Raw genomic sequence first — 17,455 nt, 5'->3', positions numbered from 1 at the left:
AATTGATTTTCTTTACTGCTAACTGCAGACTTTCGAAGCAAAAATATGTCACAGAACTGCCTGCTCTGTTAAAGAGACTGGGAAGTTTAGTGCAGAAACACTCCAGCAATGACAACTTCACACTAAAGATGGAGACAAAACAGAAAATCTGAATCTGATAGCTCTTTAACAAACCCTCACTACTCAGAATGAGGGGTTTAGACAAATTTAGCAGTGGTGTTGAAACGTGGGTGAAAATAAAACAGCCCAAGTCCAGCATGGAGAGGCTGAGTGAATGTGGTCTGGAGTCTGTGGAGGAGAGTCATGGTTTCAGAGACGCTGTAGAAGGACAGAATACCTGCTCTGTGATCCAGGTACACTCCCACTCTGGAGGACACAGGGAGCGGGATTTTAGTTTGGATATTGTTGTGATTGAATTGACACTTCTTGTTGTAACAGTCCAATGCCCAAGATTTGTCATTGCATCCAAATGCACATGCATCATTGGTCCCTGTTCTGCTGATATCCTTATATGAGACTGCTATATAAACTTCCCCCTTCCACTTCACCTCCCAGTAACAACGTCCAGTCAGACTCTCTCTACTCAGCACCTGACACCATCCAGTAAATCTGTCTGGGTGACTGGGATATGACTGTTCTGCTCTCATTTCTGTTGCTTTTCTGTCCTCCTCAGATAATGACAGACGTCTGTGTGCTGTGTTTGGATCCAGTGTGATATGATATGAATATTGTAAGAATTCATCTCTGGTCTTGGGCTCTGCTTGTGGCAGTAAAACATCCACTTCAGTCACTGTCAGTGAGATCTTGGACCATTCCTCACTAGGAAGGTCCTGTAGTTTCTCTCTCAGCTCTGACACAGCTGCAGTCACATCCTCAAAGTAGCTCAGAGGACGGATGTTGGTGCTGGGTGAGTCTGTAGATTCACTGAGACATGAGAGCGAGGGGTAATTCTGTAGAAAATGGATGTGATCCTCTGTGTGTGAGAGCTGCTCCAGCTCAGCGTCTTTCCTCCTCAGCTCAGCGATCTCCTGCTTCAGCTTCTCCTGAACTTCTTCAGCCCGACTCACTTCCTCTTTCTGCTGGGATCTTATCTGCTGCTTCACATCAGACCTTTTCTCAGTCAAACTGATCAGCTCAGTGAAGATCTCCTCACTGTCCTCCACTGCTTTATCAGCAGAGCAATTGATCTCCTCCGCCTCCTGCTGAAGCACCTTCACGTCTTTCTCTCTGTCCTGGATTCTCTGCTGGATTTTTTGCCGACTCACCCCGAGCTCTTTCTGCCTCTCTTTCCTTTCTGCTGCAGCTGAGACTGTGTGGTGGCCTTTATGTTCATCCATGGAGCAGAGATAACAGATACACTGCTGATCTGTACGGCAGAAAATCTTCATCACCTCATCATGATTAGAGCAGATGTTCTCCTGAAGCTGCTTGAACGGGTTTACCAGCTTGTGTTTTTCAAAGGCAGGGGATTGATAGTGAGGCTGGAGGTGGTGCTCACAGTAAGAGACCAGACACACCAGACAGGACTTGAGGGCTTTCAGCTTCCTCCCAGAGCAGACATCACAGGCCACATCTCCAGGTCCAGCAAGGCAGAGATCAGGAGGAGCAGCTTGGAGTCCTGCATTTCTCACGTCCTCCACTATATCTGCTAACATGGTGTTTTTCACCAGGACAGGTCTTGGTGTGAAGGTTTGTCTGCACTGTGGGCAGCTGTAGATTTCCTTGTGCTCCTTTCCATCCCAGTAGTCGTTAATACAGCTCATGCAGTAGCTGTGTCCACAGGGAATCGTCACCGGATCCTTCAGCAGATCCAGACAGATGGAACAGCAAAACTTTGCCAAATCCGGCTGAATTCCTCGCTGTGCCATTTCCCCTCTCAGTCACAGTGAACGTCTGATAGTTTGACTTTCTATCAACAGATAAGAGTTGTGCTCCGATCCAAAGCAAACATCAGCTTTTCCCCACAGTCATTCGCTGATCTGCTGTAAACAGGCTTTTCGGCTCTTGTTCTTCACACTGTGTTGTTTCCACTTGTCTTTAAACTGTCAGATCTGAGAACCAGGAAATATCTGGGCAGAATATAACTTGTAATGTTTGAGATCAGACAGAAGCAGGAGGGGTTCAGCTGCTGCTTCACTCCAGGAAGAGGAGTGGTCTTAAAGAGGCAGTGTGTGTTGTGCCCTCATCTCCAATATCAGATGGCAACTATGACAAAATCTTAATGAAACCATCTCACTGGACTATTGAAAAACCATTTCTGTTCACAATGCACATTTGAAAATCACACTGCACATATGAGACATCCCATTGTTAGTTGGGTCACCACTTTTATCAACACAAATAAGAGCAAATAACTTGCAGGGTTTAAATAACTGCAGGGTCTAATCCTGCTGGAGATATTTGTAAGTAAAGTTAAAACTCAGAGAGGGATTTGGCCACATCTAAATTTTATCCCCAACTGTCTCCTGTTCAGTTGTTCATGTTTAGGGTCTGACTGTTCTGCTGCTCAACACAGGATGAAGTGAATTTTAAATTCATTGCTTTTTCCCGGAAGAAAACAGTTTGCTAATGCTTCCATTGCACACTGTGCAAACAAGTATCATGGCACTATATTAGATGATATTTTACATGATGCTTTACATTGACGATTGGACTTTCCATTAACAATAATGAAACCATCAGGATCAGAAAATCAGTACATATGAAAGCACTCTCTCCCTTCCCCCCCTCTTTTTTGTTTTAAGTGAAACATGAATTGAATTTAAGCTCTGAATAATAAGTGGAAGAACATGTGACATTTTCTAGTTACTCTGATGCCCATATAGTGCCAGTCAAACAGCAAACACTGTGATAGTAATTATGCAAAGAAAAACAGGACCATGTATGCTGCAAACTCAGATACATCATCATCATCAACCTTTATTTGACTAGGCAAGTTAATTAAGAGCAGACTCTTATTTACAATAACGGCCTAGGTGGGGATAGGGGCCCCCTGGGGAAGGATATGGAGATTCAAAAATAAAAAAGGGACAAAAGAGGAGACAGGGTTAAAGACAGATGTACAGACATGCACAACATAAGCAGTACAGCAAACATTCATGGTGGGCATCAAACTTACTTTAACAGAGGAATGGAAATTAAGACAAGTTGCCGGCACATAAAACACAAACACAGCAGAAGTACATATTATACACAATCGTCAGCAGTATTGGACATAACAGACATAAAGCACATGAACATTACTGATGTTAGAGACATACAATAAACACACAGTGAAGTAGTAGAAATGATGGGCAGAGCTTTATGCAGGCAGCAGATTCATGAACAGTGGTATAGCCAGTGGTTAGTAGCAGGCAGGAGGCAAGAGGGGGACAAACATTAGGCACTTGAGACAAAACACACAAGACAGGTAAGAGAAGACAGTACACACACTTGGCAGGTGAGAGAATATATGTGAGGCAGGTTATGATATATTGCATACTTAGAGTAAAAAATAGAATAAAAGCAGAGAATAAAACATTCATGGAACAGGAGGACAGACAGATAGGACAGGAGGACAGACACCTCCGTAATGTCTGTGGTTTCCAGGTGTGCACAGGTTCAAAAATCATCTCTTTACTTCTTTTCTGGAACTACAGAAACACAAGCACATCAAACTCTCAGAACACACTCACACTGACAATATTTGACCCACTGACACAACTTGTACTCTCGCAAGCTACAGGTGGTCACACGACTGATTTCCACATCAGCAAATTCAGTGAACTTGCAGTCTACAACATAAATCTCCTGTTTCCATCACCAATAATCCATTACTCTTGCACATTCATTATGCATCTGTGTCGCTGCTTTTATGCATCTTTTCACTGCTTGTGCTCAGCTGGAAATACAGAAACTCAACCAGTTCAATGTGACTGCATATTGGGGGCCGTCTATGTCTACTGAATAAGGCGTACCCGCCCTCTTGACCTCACCCGAAAGACCCCTAAGCTCAAGGGCGTAGGTTTGATTTTGACATTGGTGGGGACATAAAAGTGCTCCAAGGCGGCGCCCCTGAAAGTTGATGTTTTTTGCATTTTTGACTGCAACTTCACGTCATGTTGAGCTGATCAAATAAACAAGCAAACAATCATTATCGAAAAAAAAATTATTCAGGGATTGACAATGTTTATACTGGATATCTGAATATCTATACTGACTACAAGTATTTCATAATTCTGCAATGTTGTAAGTTAAAGGCAACTAAAGAAAGACAAGCAGGCAATTTAACAGAGTTCTCGTCTTCAGTGCAATTGTGCATCATACGGTACATCAACAACATTGCCCATAAACATAAATAACATAAAATATAATAAATGTTTGACACTAAGGGCCCTATCTTGTGCCACCCGCTATCCGCTGCCACTACCCGCAAATTGCGGATTTAGGAGCTTCCACTATCCCTAAACGGTATCTTGCGCCACCCGCTACCCGCTATCCGTTATGCCGACTCCGTCTTTGCGCCTGGAGGTGTGTCCGTGGGTGTGTTTCATGTGCTGTCCCTAAAGTTGCTATCTTGCGCACACACTTTAGGGATAGCGGATAGCGGGTGGTCAGGACCACCCGCTATCCGCTATCCGCTATTAAAGTTTGGGCTGTTACCAGAGCGCGCCCAGGCGGCTTCAATGCGCGCCCCGACGGAGCCTCACCACGCACACGGTCGGACTGATACTGGGACGCCGCCGGAATGGACTGAGTATATTACTCATATAGACTGTTTAGAGGAAAGACTGTTTTAATTGGACACTTACGCAGGCACGTTTTATTGTTTTATCATAAGCCAGCAGCTGTGCTATATTTTTATTTTTAATATTTTATTTGCCCAATCTACCTTGTCAATAAATTAGTTCACACATAGTTCCACCTCTGCCTCCTGTGTGTCTGTGGTGTGGCCCGGGGATTTTACTCAATCAGTACAACCTTGTGACACGTCCACTTGGACACATGTGGCTCCACCTCCCGAATTAACTCGCCTATAATAAAATATATAATATGTATATAAAGCCAACTTGCTTTAGCCTCAGTAGAAGCCCTGAGAAAATCTACCTCCCTCTCTCCATCGCGGATTTAGGATTTAGGATTCAGGATTTAGGATAGCGCATCCTGCCCTTAAAGGCAATGGCACCTGGCACACTGATTGGTTTAGCTGGCGTAATGCCCAAAACACGCCTATGCATAATATAGCGGGTAGCGGAGGTGTTTTGCGGATAGCGGGAGGTGCACAAGATAGCAACTTTTACGGGGGAACGCCTCTTCCTAAATCCTAAATCCGCAAATAGCGGGTTTAGGGAGTCTGGCGCAAGATAGGGCCCTAAATACCTAAATACAAACAGATTAGTGTCCATTGCCTTGCTCTTTTTTGAAAAAATCTGTGTTGTTGAGGCTCTAGTTATATAACCTTAACATTTTAAATCATGGTTAGTAAAAATGGATCATTCCTGCTTCCCCAGAGACAACAGGCCAATATGCCTGATAAAAGCTCTCATTTCAAAGAAGCATGCTGAGCTATTGTTATAACTGCTACCTGACAAAATAAATTGAAGAAAAACATCAATAGCTTAGTTGACTATTATTGTTATCACCATTATTATCAACTACACATCAGCAATATAATAAATAAAGTGGGCCTATTTTCTTGGAGTAACTTCCACTTTGGCTCCTAAAGAAATTTTTTATGTCCACTTTAATTTTTTTGGGGACCCATCCTGGCTGTGCCTTATTACCAATCACACACACACAAACACAGAAACAAATGTGAACGTAAATGCAACCACTGATATGAAACTAAGTCCAGCTGACATGACACAGCGGGGACGGCCAATCACACATTGGCAAGAAACGGCAGAGCCAATCGATGAGCGATATTAGGTTTGAGGCGGGACTTCAAGCAGAGAGCGACTGTTAACTCTTTGTGTACCATAAGCACTGACTGGACACTGACGGACAGTGTTTGTATTGGTAGGGACTATACAGTAGTGGCTGGATGTTGGTAGGGACGTGTCCCTGGCATAAGTTGCCCCAAAGTATATATATACATATATTATTATTATTTTTTTTAATTTAAAAAAAATAATAATAATAATAATAAAAAAATAAGGAAGGAAGACCAGATCTCAATTTATGGACTTAATATTGTATTCACAGTTTATACTTTGCTTTAAAAAAAAAAAAAAAAAAATATCAGTCATTTTCCACACCTTAATGTCCTGGTTGTATTTTGCAGGTGTGGGTCATTTCAGCGTGTGATATATTCTGATGGTGGCCAAGCGATTTCACCAGCAACAAGGCCGTGTCATGCTGAAGGTTATTCTCTTATCACAATTTCTGAAATGACAGCAGCTGGAAAAAATAAACAAGTAAATCAACCAAGTTATTCTGAGATATCATTTTCAGATTTTCTCCAGCAAGCTTTACAGACTCCTTGGAATAAAAAAAACAGCAAAAAAAAAAAAACAACAACAAACAAACAAACAAACAAACAAACAAAACAATACTGTGTTCATTCTCAGAAATATTTTATTCAGTGTATTCATCAACATAAAACTTCCAGTCATTTTATTCAATATTCAAAGTGATCAAATTATTTCCCAGCACTTTCCCAGATTTTTCAGGCCTGAACAGAAAATTGGGATCATTGAACAAGCAGAAACCAGAAACCCACTGTTTCAAAAACAAACTAATGATTCAATTTCTGGAAACAAACAAAAAAGAGGAAATACTGTGATGGTTCATGGAAGTGTCTTTTGTTAAATATTATAAACATTCACTTTGTAGACACATCCAGTCACTGAAACATGATCAATGAATCTTGGTGTTTCCACCTCAATATGAACTTTATCCACACCATCAATCTGTTTAAACCAGCATGTTAACACTGTGGAGGGACATTATAATATTATATCATATTTATGTTATATATATCTTATAATGTTATAATATTATAACATCATAATTTCAACATGATAGGAAAAACCTCAACATATTGCCAACTATTCTGTCATAATAATTTGCCATAAGTTTCAGGCTCATGCAGTGAAACACAAACAAAGAAAAAAATACCACAGCAAATATGTAAAGAAGAAAAGAACCATGTAGATTGCACAACAGCTTCATGTGAAGAAAGGTTTAATTGATTTTCTCTGCTGCTGATTGATAAGAGTGCAACTTATGGGCATCATGGCTGAACAGAAAAAGAAAACAGTGTCACCTGCAGACATTCAGTGCAAAAATATGTCACAGAACTGCCCTCTCTGTTAAAGAGACTGGGAAGTTTAGTGCAGAAACACTCCAGCAATGCCAACTTCACACTAAAGATGGAGACAAAACAGACAATCTGAATTAACAAACCCTCACTACTCAGACTTATGGGTTTAGACAAATTCAGCACTGGTGCTCAAATGTGAGTGATAATAAAGCCAGACTCCAGCATGGAGAGGCTGAGTGAATGTGGTCTGGACTCTGTGGAGGAGAGTCATGGTTTCAGAGACGCTGTAGAAGGACAGAATACCTGCTCTGTGATCCAGGTACACTCCCACTCTGGAGGACACAGGGAGCAGGATTTTAGTTTGTATATTGTTGTGTTGGAAGTGACAGTTCATATTGTAGCAAACCAATGCCCAAGATTTGTCATTGCATCCAAATCCACATGCATACCTGGTCCCTGTTCTGCTGATATCCTTATATGAAACTGCTACTGAAACACTGCCCTTCCACTTCACCTCCCAGTAACAACGTCCAGTCAGACTTTCTCTACTCAGGACCTGACACCATGGAGTAAATCTGTCTGGGTGACTGGGATATGATTGTTCTGCTCTCATTACTGTTGCTTTTCTGTTCCCCTCAGATAATGACAGACGTGTGTTTGCTGTGTTTGGATCCATTGTGATGTGACATGAATATTGTAAGAATTCATCTCTGGTCTTGGGCTCTGGTTGTGGCAGTAAAACATCCACTTCAGTCACTGTCAGTGAGATCTTGGACCATTCCTCACTAGGAAGGTCCTGTAGTTTCTCTCTCAGCTCTGACACAGCTGCAGTCACATCCTCAAAGTAGCTCAGAGGACGGATGTTGGTGCTGGGTGAGTCTGTAGATTCACTGAGACATGAGAGCGAGGGGTAATTCTGTAGAAAATGGATGTGATCCTCTGTGTGTGAGAGCTGCTCCAGCTCAGCGTCTTTCCTCCTCAGCTCAGCGATCTCCTGCTTCAGCTTCTCCTGAACTTCTTCAGCCCGACTCACTTCCTCTTTCTGCTGGGATCTGATCTGCTGCTTCACATCAGACCTTCTTTTCTCAATCAAACTGATCAGCTCAGTGAAGATCTCCTCACTGTCCTCCACTGCTTTATCAGCAGAGCGATTGATCTCCTCCACCTCCTGCTGAAGCTCCTTCACGTCTTTCTCTGTGTCCTGGATTCTCTGCTGGATTTTTTGCCGACTCACCCCGAGCTCTTTCTGCCTCTCTTTCCTTTCTGCTGCAGCTGAGACTGTGTCATGGCCTTTATGTTCATCCATGGAGCAGAGATAACAGATACACTGCTGATCAGTACGGCAGAAAATCTTCATCACCTCATCATGATTAGAGCACATGTTCTCCTGAAGCTGCTTGAATGGGTTTACCAGCTTGTGTTTTTCAAAGGCAGGGGATTGATAATGAGGCTGGAGGTGGTGCTCACAGTAAGAGGCCAGACACGCCAGACAGGACTTGAGGGCTTTCAGTTTCCTCCCAGAGCAGAAATCACAGGCCACATCTCCAGGTCCAGCGTAGCAGAGATCAGGAGGAGCAGCTTGGAGTCCCATCTTCTCCATTTCCTCCAGTAACTCTGCTAACATGGTGTTTTTCACCAGGACAGGCCTCGGCATGAAGGTTTGTCTGCACTGGGGGCAGCTGTAGATTTCCTTGTGCTCCTCTCCATCCCAGCAGTCTTTAATACAGCTCATGCAGTAGCTGTGTCCACAGGGAATAGTCACCGGATCCTTCAGCAGATCCAGACAGATGGAACAGCAAAACTTTGCCGAGTCCGGCTGAATTCCTCGCTGTGCCATTTCCCCTCTCAGTCACAGTGAAAGTCAGATGATATTGTTCTCTCTCTGCAGATAAGAGTTTGATCCAAGGCAAAAGGTTGTTCCTGTTCTTTACACACATTGGCTGATTTGCTTTAAATGGGCGTGTTGACCCTTGCACTTGGCAGCGTTTTTTATTACTTTCCAGGGAAGGATTATCAGTTTTGTGTTTGCTAACAATACACAGTTGAAACTCACAATGCAATGACACCAATTAGTAGGGTTACAACATCAAATGAAAATGAGGAATCAGGCCTAAACACTCGAGATGTATTGAAAAACAGATTTGAGGGAGAGCCGCAGTAGCACACCATACGAGTGCGTACCGTGTGTTAAGGCTGAGTCCTGATCGCAGCATGCTGGGTTCAAACCTCGGGCCCTTTGCTGCAGGTCATCCCCTCTCTCTCCCCTGCCTTTCCTGTTTCTCTCTGCTGTGACTGTCAAATAAAGCAGAAATACCATAATAATCTAAAAACAAACAAACAAACAAACAATCAAAAAAAACACTTTTAATTTTTTTTAATTTTTTTTTAATGCTGAGCCAGATTTGCATTTTATCCTCAGTGTCCAGCTTCTCAACAGTTTTTGGAATGAAATGAAATCTGACGCAATGACTTATTGTGTCTTTATTACCAAAAATGAAAATAGTAAGAACAGACAATTAACACAAAATATCACCAGCCACATTTGTTCCCTTGAGCGTAACTTCGTTCTTTGTTTTTTTAAGTGTCACGTTTTAGACTCGCAGATCAAATGAAAAATCGATGTAGTAAAGCGATACAGTTCACTTCTCTGTAGGTTACAAGGTTGTTTTAATCTTATTCCAGGCAAAGCTGAAGAAAAATGCATGTATAATGAGACTTTAGTGCTCATTGCAAATAAAACTTACCTCAGTTTACTGTTTCAAGTGCTTATATTGGCAATTATTTAACTTACAACAATGAAAACCCAGACGAACAAATACTTTAAAGCTGAAACTGAAATACATAACAATGGATATGTGGTTAGTATTATAACCTGAAATTAACATATAAGGAAGGAGGTGTAGACAGTGATTTATAAATGTACATTTATACACGCTCTATTTAAATGTTTAATGCTTTTTCTAGACCTTAATGCTCTGATTGCATTCGGAAGATTGTGATCAGTTCAGTGTGAAATATTCTGATAAACACAGCAGCAACTGGACCATCGACAAGGCCATATCCTGTTTAAATTTATTCTTCAGTACACTCACCAGCACATCTGAAATGACAGCATGCGCCTCCATAAAAGGTATTGTCATGTGAGGACGAAAACAAAAGGATCCTATACATGTTATGCAATTTCCAAACTTGACCTGGAACTATTTATATCAGTTCTTGACACTTTTTTTTTTTTTTTTTTTTTAAGTTTTCTTTATGTTTAGTTCTCCACACCAAACCTGTCTTTCTCAGTAAAGCTGCAATGGTACAAAAATGAATTTGCATATTATACTTACAGTTACCCATTCACAGTGTCCCTCAGTTTCTCCACCTATGACCACTGACTTAATTCATACATTTCACCAGTTAAACTGATAATATGATTGTCCTTCATTCATTTTATCTGAGTGAATGTTGCCTGTTTTGTAGCACCAGAGCTTGGTGGTAATTTTACTTTCAGTCCCTGCTCTCAACAGTAAAACTGCACTCCTCTGTGGGGTTTTTTACAATCACGATTTTATTGAGTTTTATAGCAAATGCCAAAGTAAAGAGGAAGCAAAAACAGACCAAAAAGCAAGCGAACCAAAAGAAAAACAATAACGTGAACCAAAAATGAAAAAAAAAAACAACAAAAAAAAAACATAACCATCCCCACCATCACTAAATGAAAGCATTCTCTATCATTATATTAATAATGATTACATTTACAGTGCATTTATTGCTGCTATTTTGAAAATCTTATTGTCAAAGTGCAGGGTTTGGAACCAACATATTAAAAACTATTTAGCTAAAATAGAAACTACAGCAGATTTCTACTTGTTGCCTCATTAAGGCCCATGCAGTGGAACAGAAATAACAAAAAACAATACAGCAAATATGCAATGAATATCCATAAAGAGGCCACAATAGTTGAATTAATGTCATTTTTTACATTTTCATGAGAACAGAAAGACAAAATGGAATTAAATGAACTTCCAAAGACTAAAATGTCACAGCACTGCCCAAGATGTTTGACTGACAGGTCAGATCTTTTGATAAGTGCGGAGCAGAAACATCACAGTGATGAGCGCTTTGCAAGAAAGGAGACAGAACAGAGAAACAGAATCTCAAATTCATTCATTTCCACTTCAACATTTCCTGACTACTTGAGTTCACACAGCTCAGCAGTGAAATCCCAACCACGAAGCCAAAGTCCAGCATAGAGAGGCTGAGTGAATGTGGTCTGGACTCTGTGGAGGAGAGTCATGGTTTCAGAGACGCTGTAGAAGGACAGAATACCTGCTCTGTGATCCAGGTACACTCCCACTCTGGAGGACACAGGGAGAGGGATTTCAGTTTTGATATTGTTGTGTTGAAATTCATAGTTCTTGTTATAACAATACAATGCCCAAGATTTGTCATTGTGTCCAAATCTACATGCAATCTCAGTCCCTGTTCTGCTGATATCCTTATATGAGACTGCTATATAAACTGCCCCCTTCCACTCCACCTCCCAGTAACAACGTCCAGTCAAACTCTCTCTACTCAGGACCTGCCACAATTCAATAAATCTGTCTGGGTGACTGGGATATGACTTTTCTGCTGTCATTACTGTTGCTTTTCTGTTCCCCTCAGATAATGACAGATATGTGTTTGCTGTGTATGGATCCAGTGTGATGTGACATGAATATTGTAAGAATTCAGCTCTGGTCTTGGGCTCTGGTTGTGACAGTAAAACATCCACTCCAGTCACGGTTAGTGAGATCTTGGACCATTCTTCACTAAGAAGGTCCTGTAGTTTCTCTCTCAGCTCTGACACAGCTGCAGTCACATCCTCAAAGAAGCTCAGAGGACGGATGTTGTTGCTGGGTGAGTCTGTAGATTCACTGAGACATGAGAGTGAGGGGTAATTCTGCAGAAAATGGATGTGATCCTCTGTGTGTGAGAGCTGCTCCAGCTCAGCGTCTTTCCTCCTCAGCTCAGCGATCTCCTGCTTCAGCTTCTCCTGAACTTCTTCAGCCCGACTCACTTCCTCTTTCTGCTGAGATCTGATCTGCTGCTTCACATCAGACCTTCTTTTCTCAATCAAAGTGATCAGCTCAGTGAAGATCTCCTCACTGTCCTCCACTGCTTTATCAGCAGAGCGATTGATCTCCTCCACCTCCTGTTGGAGCACCTTCACGTCTTTCTCTGTGTCCTGGATTCTCTGCTGGATTTTTTGCCGACTCACCCCGAGCTCTTTCTGCCTCTCTTTCCATTCCGCTGCAGCTGAGACTGTGTGGTGGCCTGTATGTTCATCCATGGAGCAGAGATAACAGATACACTGCTGATCAGTACGGCAGAAAATCTTCATCACCTCATCATGATTAGAGCAGATGTTCTGCTGAAGCTGCTTGAATGGGTTTACCAGCTTGTGTTTTTCAAAGGTGGGGGATTGATAGTGAGGCTGGAGGTGGTGCTCACAGTAAGAGGCCAGACACACCAGACAGGACTTGAGGGCTTTCAGCTTCCTCCCACAGCAGACATCACAGGCCACATCTCCAGGTCCAGCAAGGCAGAGATCAGGAGGAGCAGCTTGGAGTCCTGCATTTCTCACGTCCTCCACTATATCTGCTAACATGGTGTTTTTCACCAGGACAGGTCTTGGTGTGAAGGTTTGTCTGCACTGTGGGCAGCTGTAGATTTCCTTGTGCTCCTCTCCATCCCAGCAGTCTTTAATACAGCTCATGCAGTAGCTGTGTCCACAGGGAATAGTCACCGGATCCTTCAGCAGATCCAGACAGATGGAACAGCAAAACTTTGCCGAGTCCGGCTGAAATCCTCGCTGTGCCATTTCACCTCTCAGTCACAGTGAACGTCTGATAGTTTCACTTTCTATCAACAGATAAGAATTGTGCTCCGATCCAAAGCAAACATCAGCTTTTCCTCACAGTCACTGGCTGATCTGCTGTAAATGGGCTTGTTGGCTCTTGTTCTTCACACTGTGTTGTTTCCACTTGTCTTTAAACTGTCAGATCTGAGAAGCAGGAAATATCTGGGCAGAATATAACTCGTAATGTTTGAGATCAGACAGAGGTGGGAGGGGTTCAGCTGCTGCTTCACTCCAGGAAGAGGAGTGGTCTTAAAGAGGCAGTGTGTGTTTTGCCCTCATCTCCAATATTAGATGAAGATTATGATAAAATCTGAATGAAACCATCTCACTGGACTATTGAAAAACCATTTCTGTTCACAATGCACATTTGAAAATCACACTGCACGTATAAGACATCCCATTGTTAGTTGGGTCACCACTTTTATCAACACAAATAAGAGCAAATAACTTAGAGGGATGCAGGGTCTAATCCTGCTGGAGATGTTTTGAAAAGACATTTGTAAGTAAAGTTAAAACTCAGAGAAGGATTTGGCCACATCTAAATTTTATCCCCAACTGTCTCCTGTTCAGTTGTTCATGTTAAGGGTCTCACTGTTCTGCTGCTCAACACAGGATGAAGTGAATTTTAAATTCATTGCTTTTTCCCGGAAGAAAACAGTTTGCTAATGCTTCCAATGCACACTGTGCAAACACGTATCATGGCACTATATTACATGATATTTTACATGATGCTTTACATTGACGGTTGGACTTTCCATTAACAATAATGAAACCAACAGGATCAGAAAATTAGTACATATGAAAGCACTCTCTCCCTTCCCCCCCTCTTTTTTGTTTTAAGTGAAACATGAATTGAATTTAAGCTCTGAATAATAAGTGGAAGAACATGTGACATTTTCTAGTTACTCTGATGCCCATATAGTGCCAGTCAAACAGCAAACACTGTGATAGTAATTATGCAAAGAAAAACAGGACCATGTATGCTGCAGACTCAGATACATCGTCATCATCAACCTTTATTTGAGTAGGCAAGTTAATTAAGAGCAGACTCTTATTTACAATAACGGCCTAGGTGGGGGTAGGGGCCCCCTGGGGAAGGATATGGAGATTCAAAAATAAAAAAGGGACAAAAGAGGAGACAGGGTTAAAGACAGATGTACAGACATGCACAACATAAGCAGTACAGCAAACATTCATGGTGGGCATCAAACTTACTTAAACAGAGGAATGGAAATTAAGACAAGTTAACGGCACATAAAACACAAACACAGCAGACGTACATATTATACACAATCGTCAGCAGTATTGGACATAACAGACATAAAGGACATGAACATTACTGATATTAGAGACATACAATAAACACACAGTGAAGTAGTAGAAATGATGGGCAGAGCATTATGCAGGCAGCAGATTCATGAACAGCGGTATATCCAGTGGTTAGTAGCAGGCAGGAGGCAGGAGGGGGACAAACATTAGGCACTTGAGACAAAACGCACAAGACAGGTAAGAGAAGACAGTACACACACTTGGCAGGTGAGAGAATATATGTGAGGCAGGTTATGATATATTGCATACTTAGAGTAAAAAATAGAGTAAAAGCAGAGAATAAAACATTCATGGAGCAGGAGGACAGACAGATAGGACAGGAGGACAGACACCACTGTAATGTCTGTGGTTTCCACGTGTGCACAGGTTCAAAAATCATCTCTTTACTTCTTTTCTGGAACTACAGAAACACAAGCACATCAAACTCTCATAACACACTCACACTGACAATATTTGGCCCACTGACACAACTTGCACTCTCGCAAGCTACAGGTGGTCACATGACTGATTTCCACATCAGCAAATTTAGTGAACTTGCAATCGACAACATAAATCTCCTGTTAGCATCACCAATAGTCCATTACTCTTGCACATTCATTATACATCTGTGTCGCTGCTTTTATGCATCTTTTCACCGCTTGTGCTCAGCTGGAAATACAGAAACTCAACCAGTTCAATGTGACTGCATATTGCGGGCCGTCGATGTCTACTGGATGAGGCGTACCCGCCCTCTTGACCTCATCCGAAAGACCCCTAAGCTCAAGGGCGTAGGTTTGATTTTGACATTGGTGGGGACATAAAAGTGCTCCAAGGCGGTGCCCCTGAAAGTTGATGTTTTTTGCATTTATGACTGCTTGATCAAATGAACAAGCAGCAATCATAATCAGAAAAAAAAAAAAATATTCAGGGATTGACATTAATGTTTATACTACATATCTGAATATCTATACTGACTACATGTATTTAATAATTCTGCAATGTTGTAAGTTAAAGGCAACTAAAGAAAGACAAACAGGCAATTTAACAGAGTTCATATCTTTAGTGCAACTGTGCATCATACTGTACATCAACAACACCATACATAAACATAAATAAAATGAAATAAAATATAATAAATGTTTGACACTAAACACCTAAATACAAACAGATTAGTGTCCATTGCCTTGCTCTTATTTGAAAAAAAAAAAATCTCTGGGTTGTTGAGGCTCTACAGTTCTATAACCTTAACATTTTAAATCATGGTTAGTAAAAATGGATCATTCCTGCTTCCCTAGAGACAAAAGGCCAATGTGCCTGATAAAAGCTCTCATTTCAAAGAACCATGCTGAACTATTGTTATAACTGCCACCTGACAAAATAAACTGAAGAAAAACATCAATAGCTTAGTTGACTATTATTGTTATCACCATTATTATCAACCACACATCAGCAATATAATAAATAAAGTGCGTCTATTTTCTTGGAGTAACTTCCACTTTGACTTCTAAAGAAACTTTTTATGTCCACTTTTCTTTTTTTGGTACCCATCCTGGCTGTGCCTTATTACCAAACACACACACACAGACACAAATGTGAATGTAAATGCAACCACTGATATGAAACTCCGTCCAGCTGACGTGACAGAACGGCAGAGCCAATCGATGAGCGATATTAGGTTTGAGGCGGGACTTCTAGCAGAGAGTGACTGTTAACCCTTTGTGTACCGTAAGCATTGACTAGACACTGACGGACAGTGTTTGTATTGGTAGGGACTATACAGTAGTGGCTGGATATTAGTAGGGACATGCCCCTGGCCTAAGCTGCCCCAAAGTGCCTGCGTGAGCTGCACTCATTGTTTCTCCAAATTGACCTGTTAAAATATCACACGTGCTATTGCCAGTGAATTCACATCAGATTCTGAATGAGCAACATAATAAACCAAAACACAAAATAATAAATGAGACTTGGGGGAGTCCAGTGTCCATTAATACGCCCAACATTACAGTGGGCCCCACATGTGGAGAAACATTCAAGCGGCCACTCTCAATTGTCGATTGATTGAATGGAACCTGTAACCACCATGGCTGAATTGACAGAGACAGAAAGCTTATCAACAGAAAAGCCAAAGAACAAGACGTCGCAGCACTGCCCACACTGTTTGATTGACAGGTGATCCCTGAGACGAGAAGCTCAGTCTCACCTCTGACACGGCTGCCGTCCAAATTTCATTTACCTCATCATGGAAATAAAATGGGTTCGATCTTCTGTTTGGACTTTTTTTTCCCCCATTCACAGTGTGAGCGTGTATCCTGGAACTAAATGACATGATATTTTAAAGTGCTTTACGTTCACAATTTGAGAGTCACATTTCCTTTGAAAACACACTCTTTGTTCATTTCGGTGCAACATTTGGAGTCTGAGGCTCTGAATCCTGTAAAGTAGCTTTTGAAAACGTTCTTTACAAATTCATCTAAACTGATCTGAAAAACTACTGTATTCACAATGTCAGTACTTTTGTGTCTTATTTTGAAATGACACACTTGAACAAAAAAATGTCATTTCAGTCTAGATTCACAGGTCATGTAATGCAGTTAATTTCTCTGTATCACCCAATGCTGGTTTCATCTTATCCCAGAAATAGTTAATAAAAAAAAGTATCTCCATGTATAATGGCATTGCACCAGAATGCTGGTTGTATATAGGATTTTTCCCTATTTATACTTAAGTTTGCTTCACACTGACAAAATATACTTTCAGTTGTTATTCCTTGTAGAAAATACCAGCCCTTGTAAAATGACTAAAACTAGAAATCAAAATAGAAATCAGCTGATTAAACTTCAACACACATTGAAAACTGAATCAAATTGAAATAGAAATTTATCACAATAGATATGTGGCTTATATTATAAAAATATGTAAGGAAGGAAGACCAGATCTCAGTTTATGAACTTAATATTGTATTCACAGTTTATACTTTGCATTTTGTAAATTTTCAGTCATTTTCCAGACCTTAA

The 17,455-nt window shown here is 41.2% G+C and overlaps 3 protein-coding genes across 3 annotated transcripts in view; 1 reads left to right on the top strand and 2 right to left on the bottom strand.

Annotated features, from left to right (window-relative positions):
- Nucleotides 1-17,455, top strand: part of LOC115375905 (contactin-associated protein-like 4) — a gene marked incomplete at its 5' end in the record, with an annotated part of 181,956 nt that overhangs the window by 16,220 nt on the left and 148,281 nt on the right. The window lies entirely within an intron of this gene.
- LOC115374784 (uncharacterized) lies at nucleotides 95-9,080 on the bottom strand. Its single transcript, XM_030073904.1, has 3 exons — nucleotides 7,416-9,080; nucleotides 3,620-3,632; nucleotides 95-1,873 (listed from the first exon to the last, which is right to left on the bottom strand). Exons 1-3 carry the CDS (start codon nucleotides 9,078-9,080, stop codon nucleotides 198-200), a joined length of 3,354 nt encoding a protein of 1,117 aa, XP_029929764.1. The 3' UTR covers nucleotides 95-197.
- On the bottom strand, nucleotides 11,424-13,276 carry LOC115375909 (tripartite motif-containing protein 16-like). Its single transcript, XM_030075509.1, has one exon. The coding sequence runs from the start codon at nucleotides 13,092-13,094 to the stop codon at nucleotides 11,424-11,426; it is 1,671 nt and encodes a 556-aa protein (XP_029931369.1). The 5' UTR covers nucleotides 13,095-13,276.

Source organism: Myripristis murdjan, chromosome 17 (assembly GCF_902150065.1).
Source record: "Myripristis murdjan chromosome 17, fMyrMur1.1, whole genome shotgun sequence".
Classification (NCBI taxonomy): Eukaryota; Metazoa; Chordata; class Actinopteri; order Holocentriformes; family Holocentridae; genus Myripristis; species Myripristis murdjan.
The sequence above is the reverse complement of the archived record's forward strand: the minus strand, read 5'-3'. Positions and strand labels throughout refer to the sequence as shown.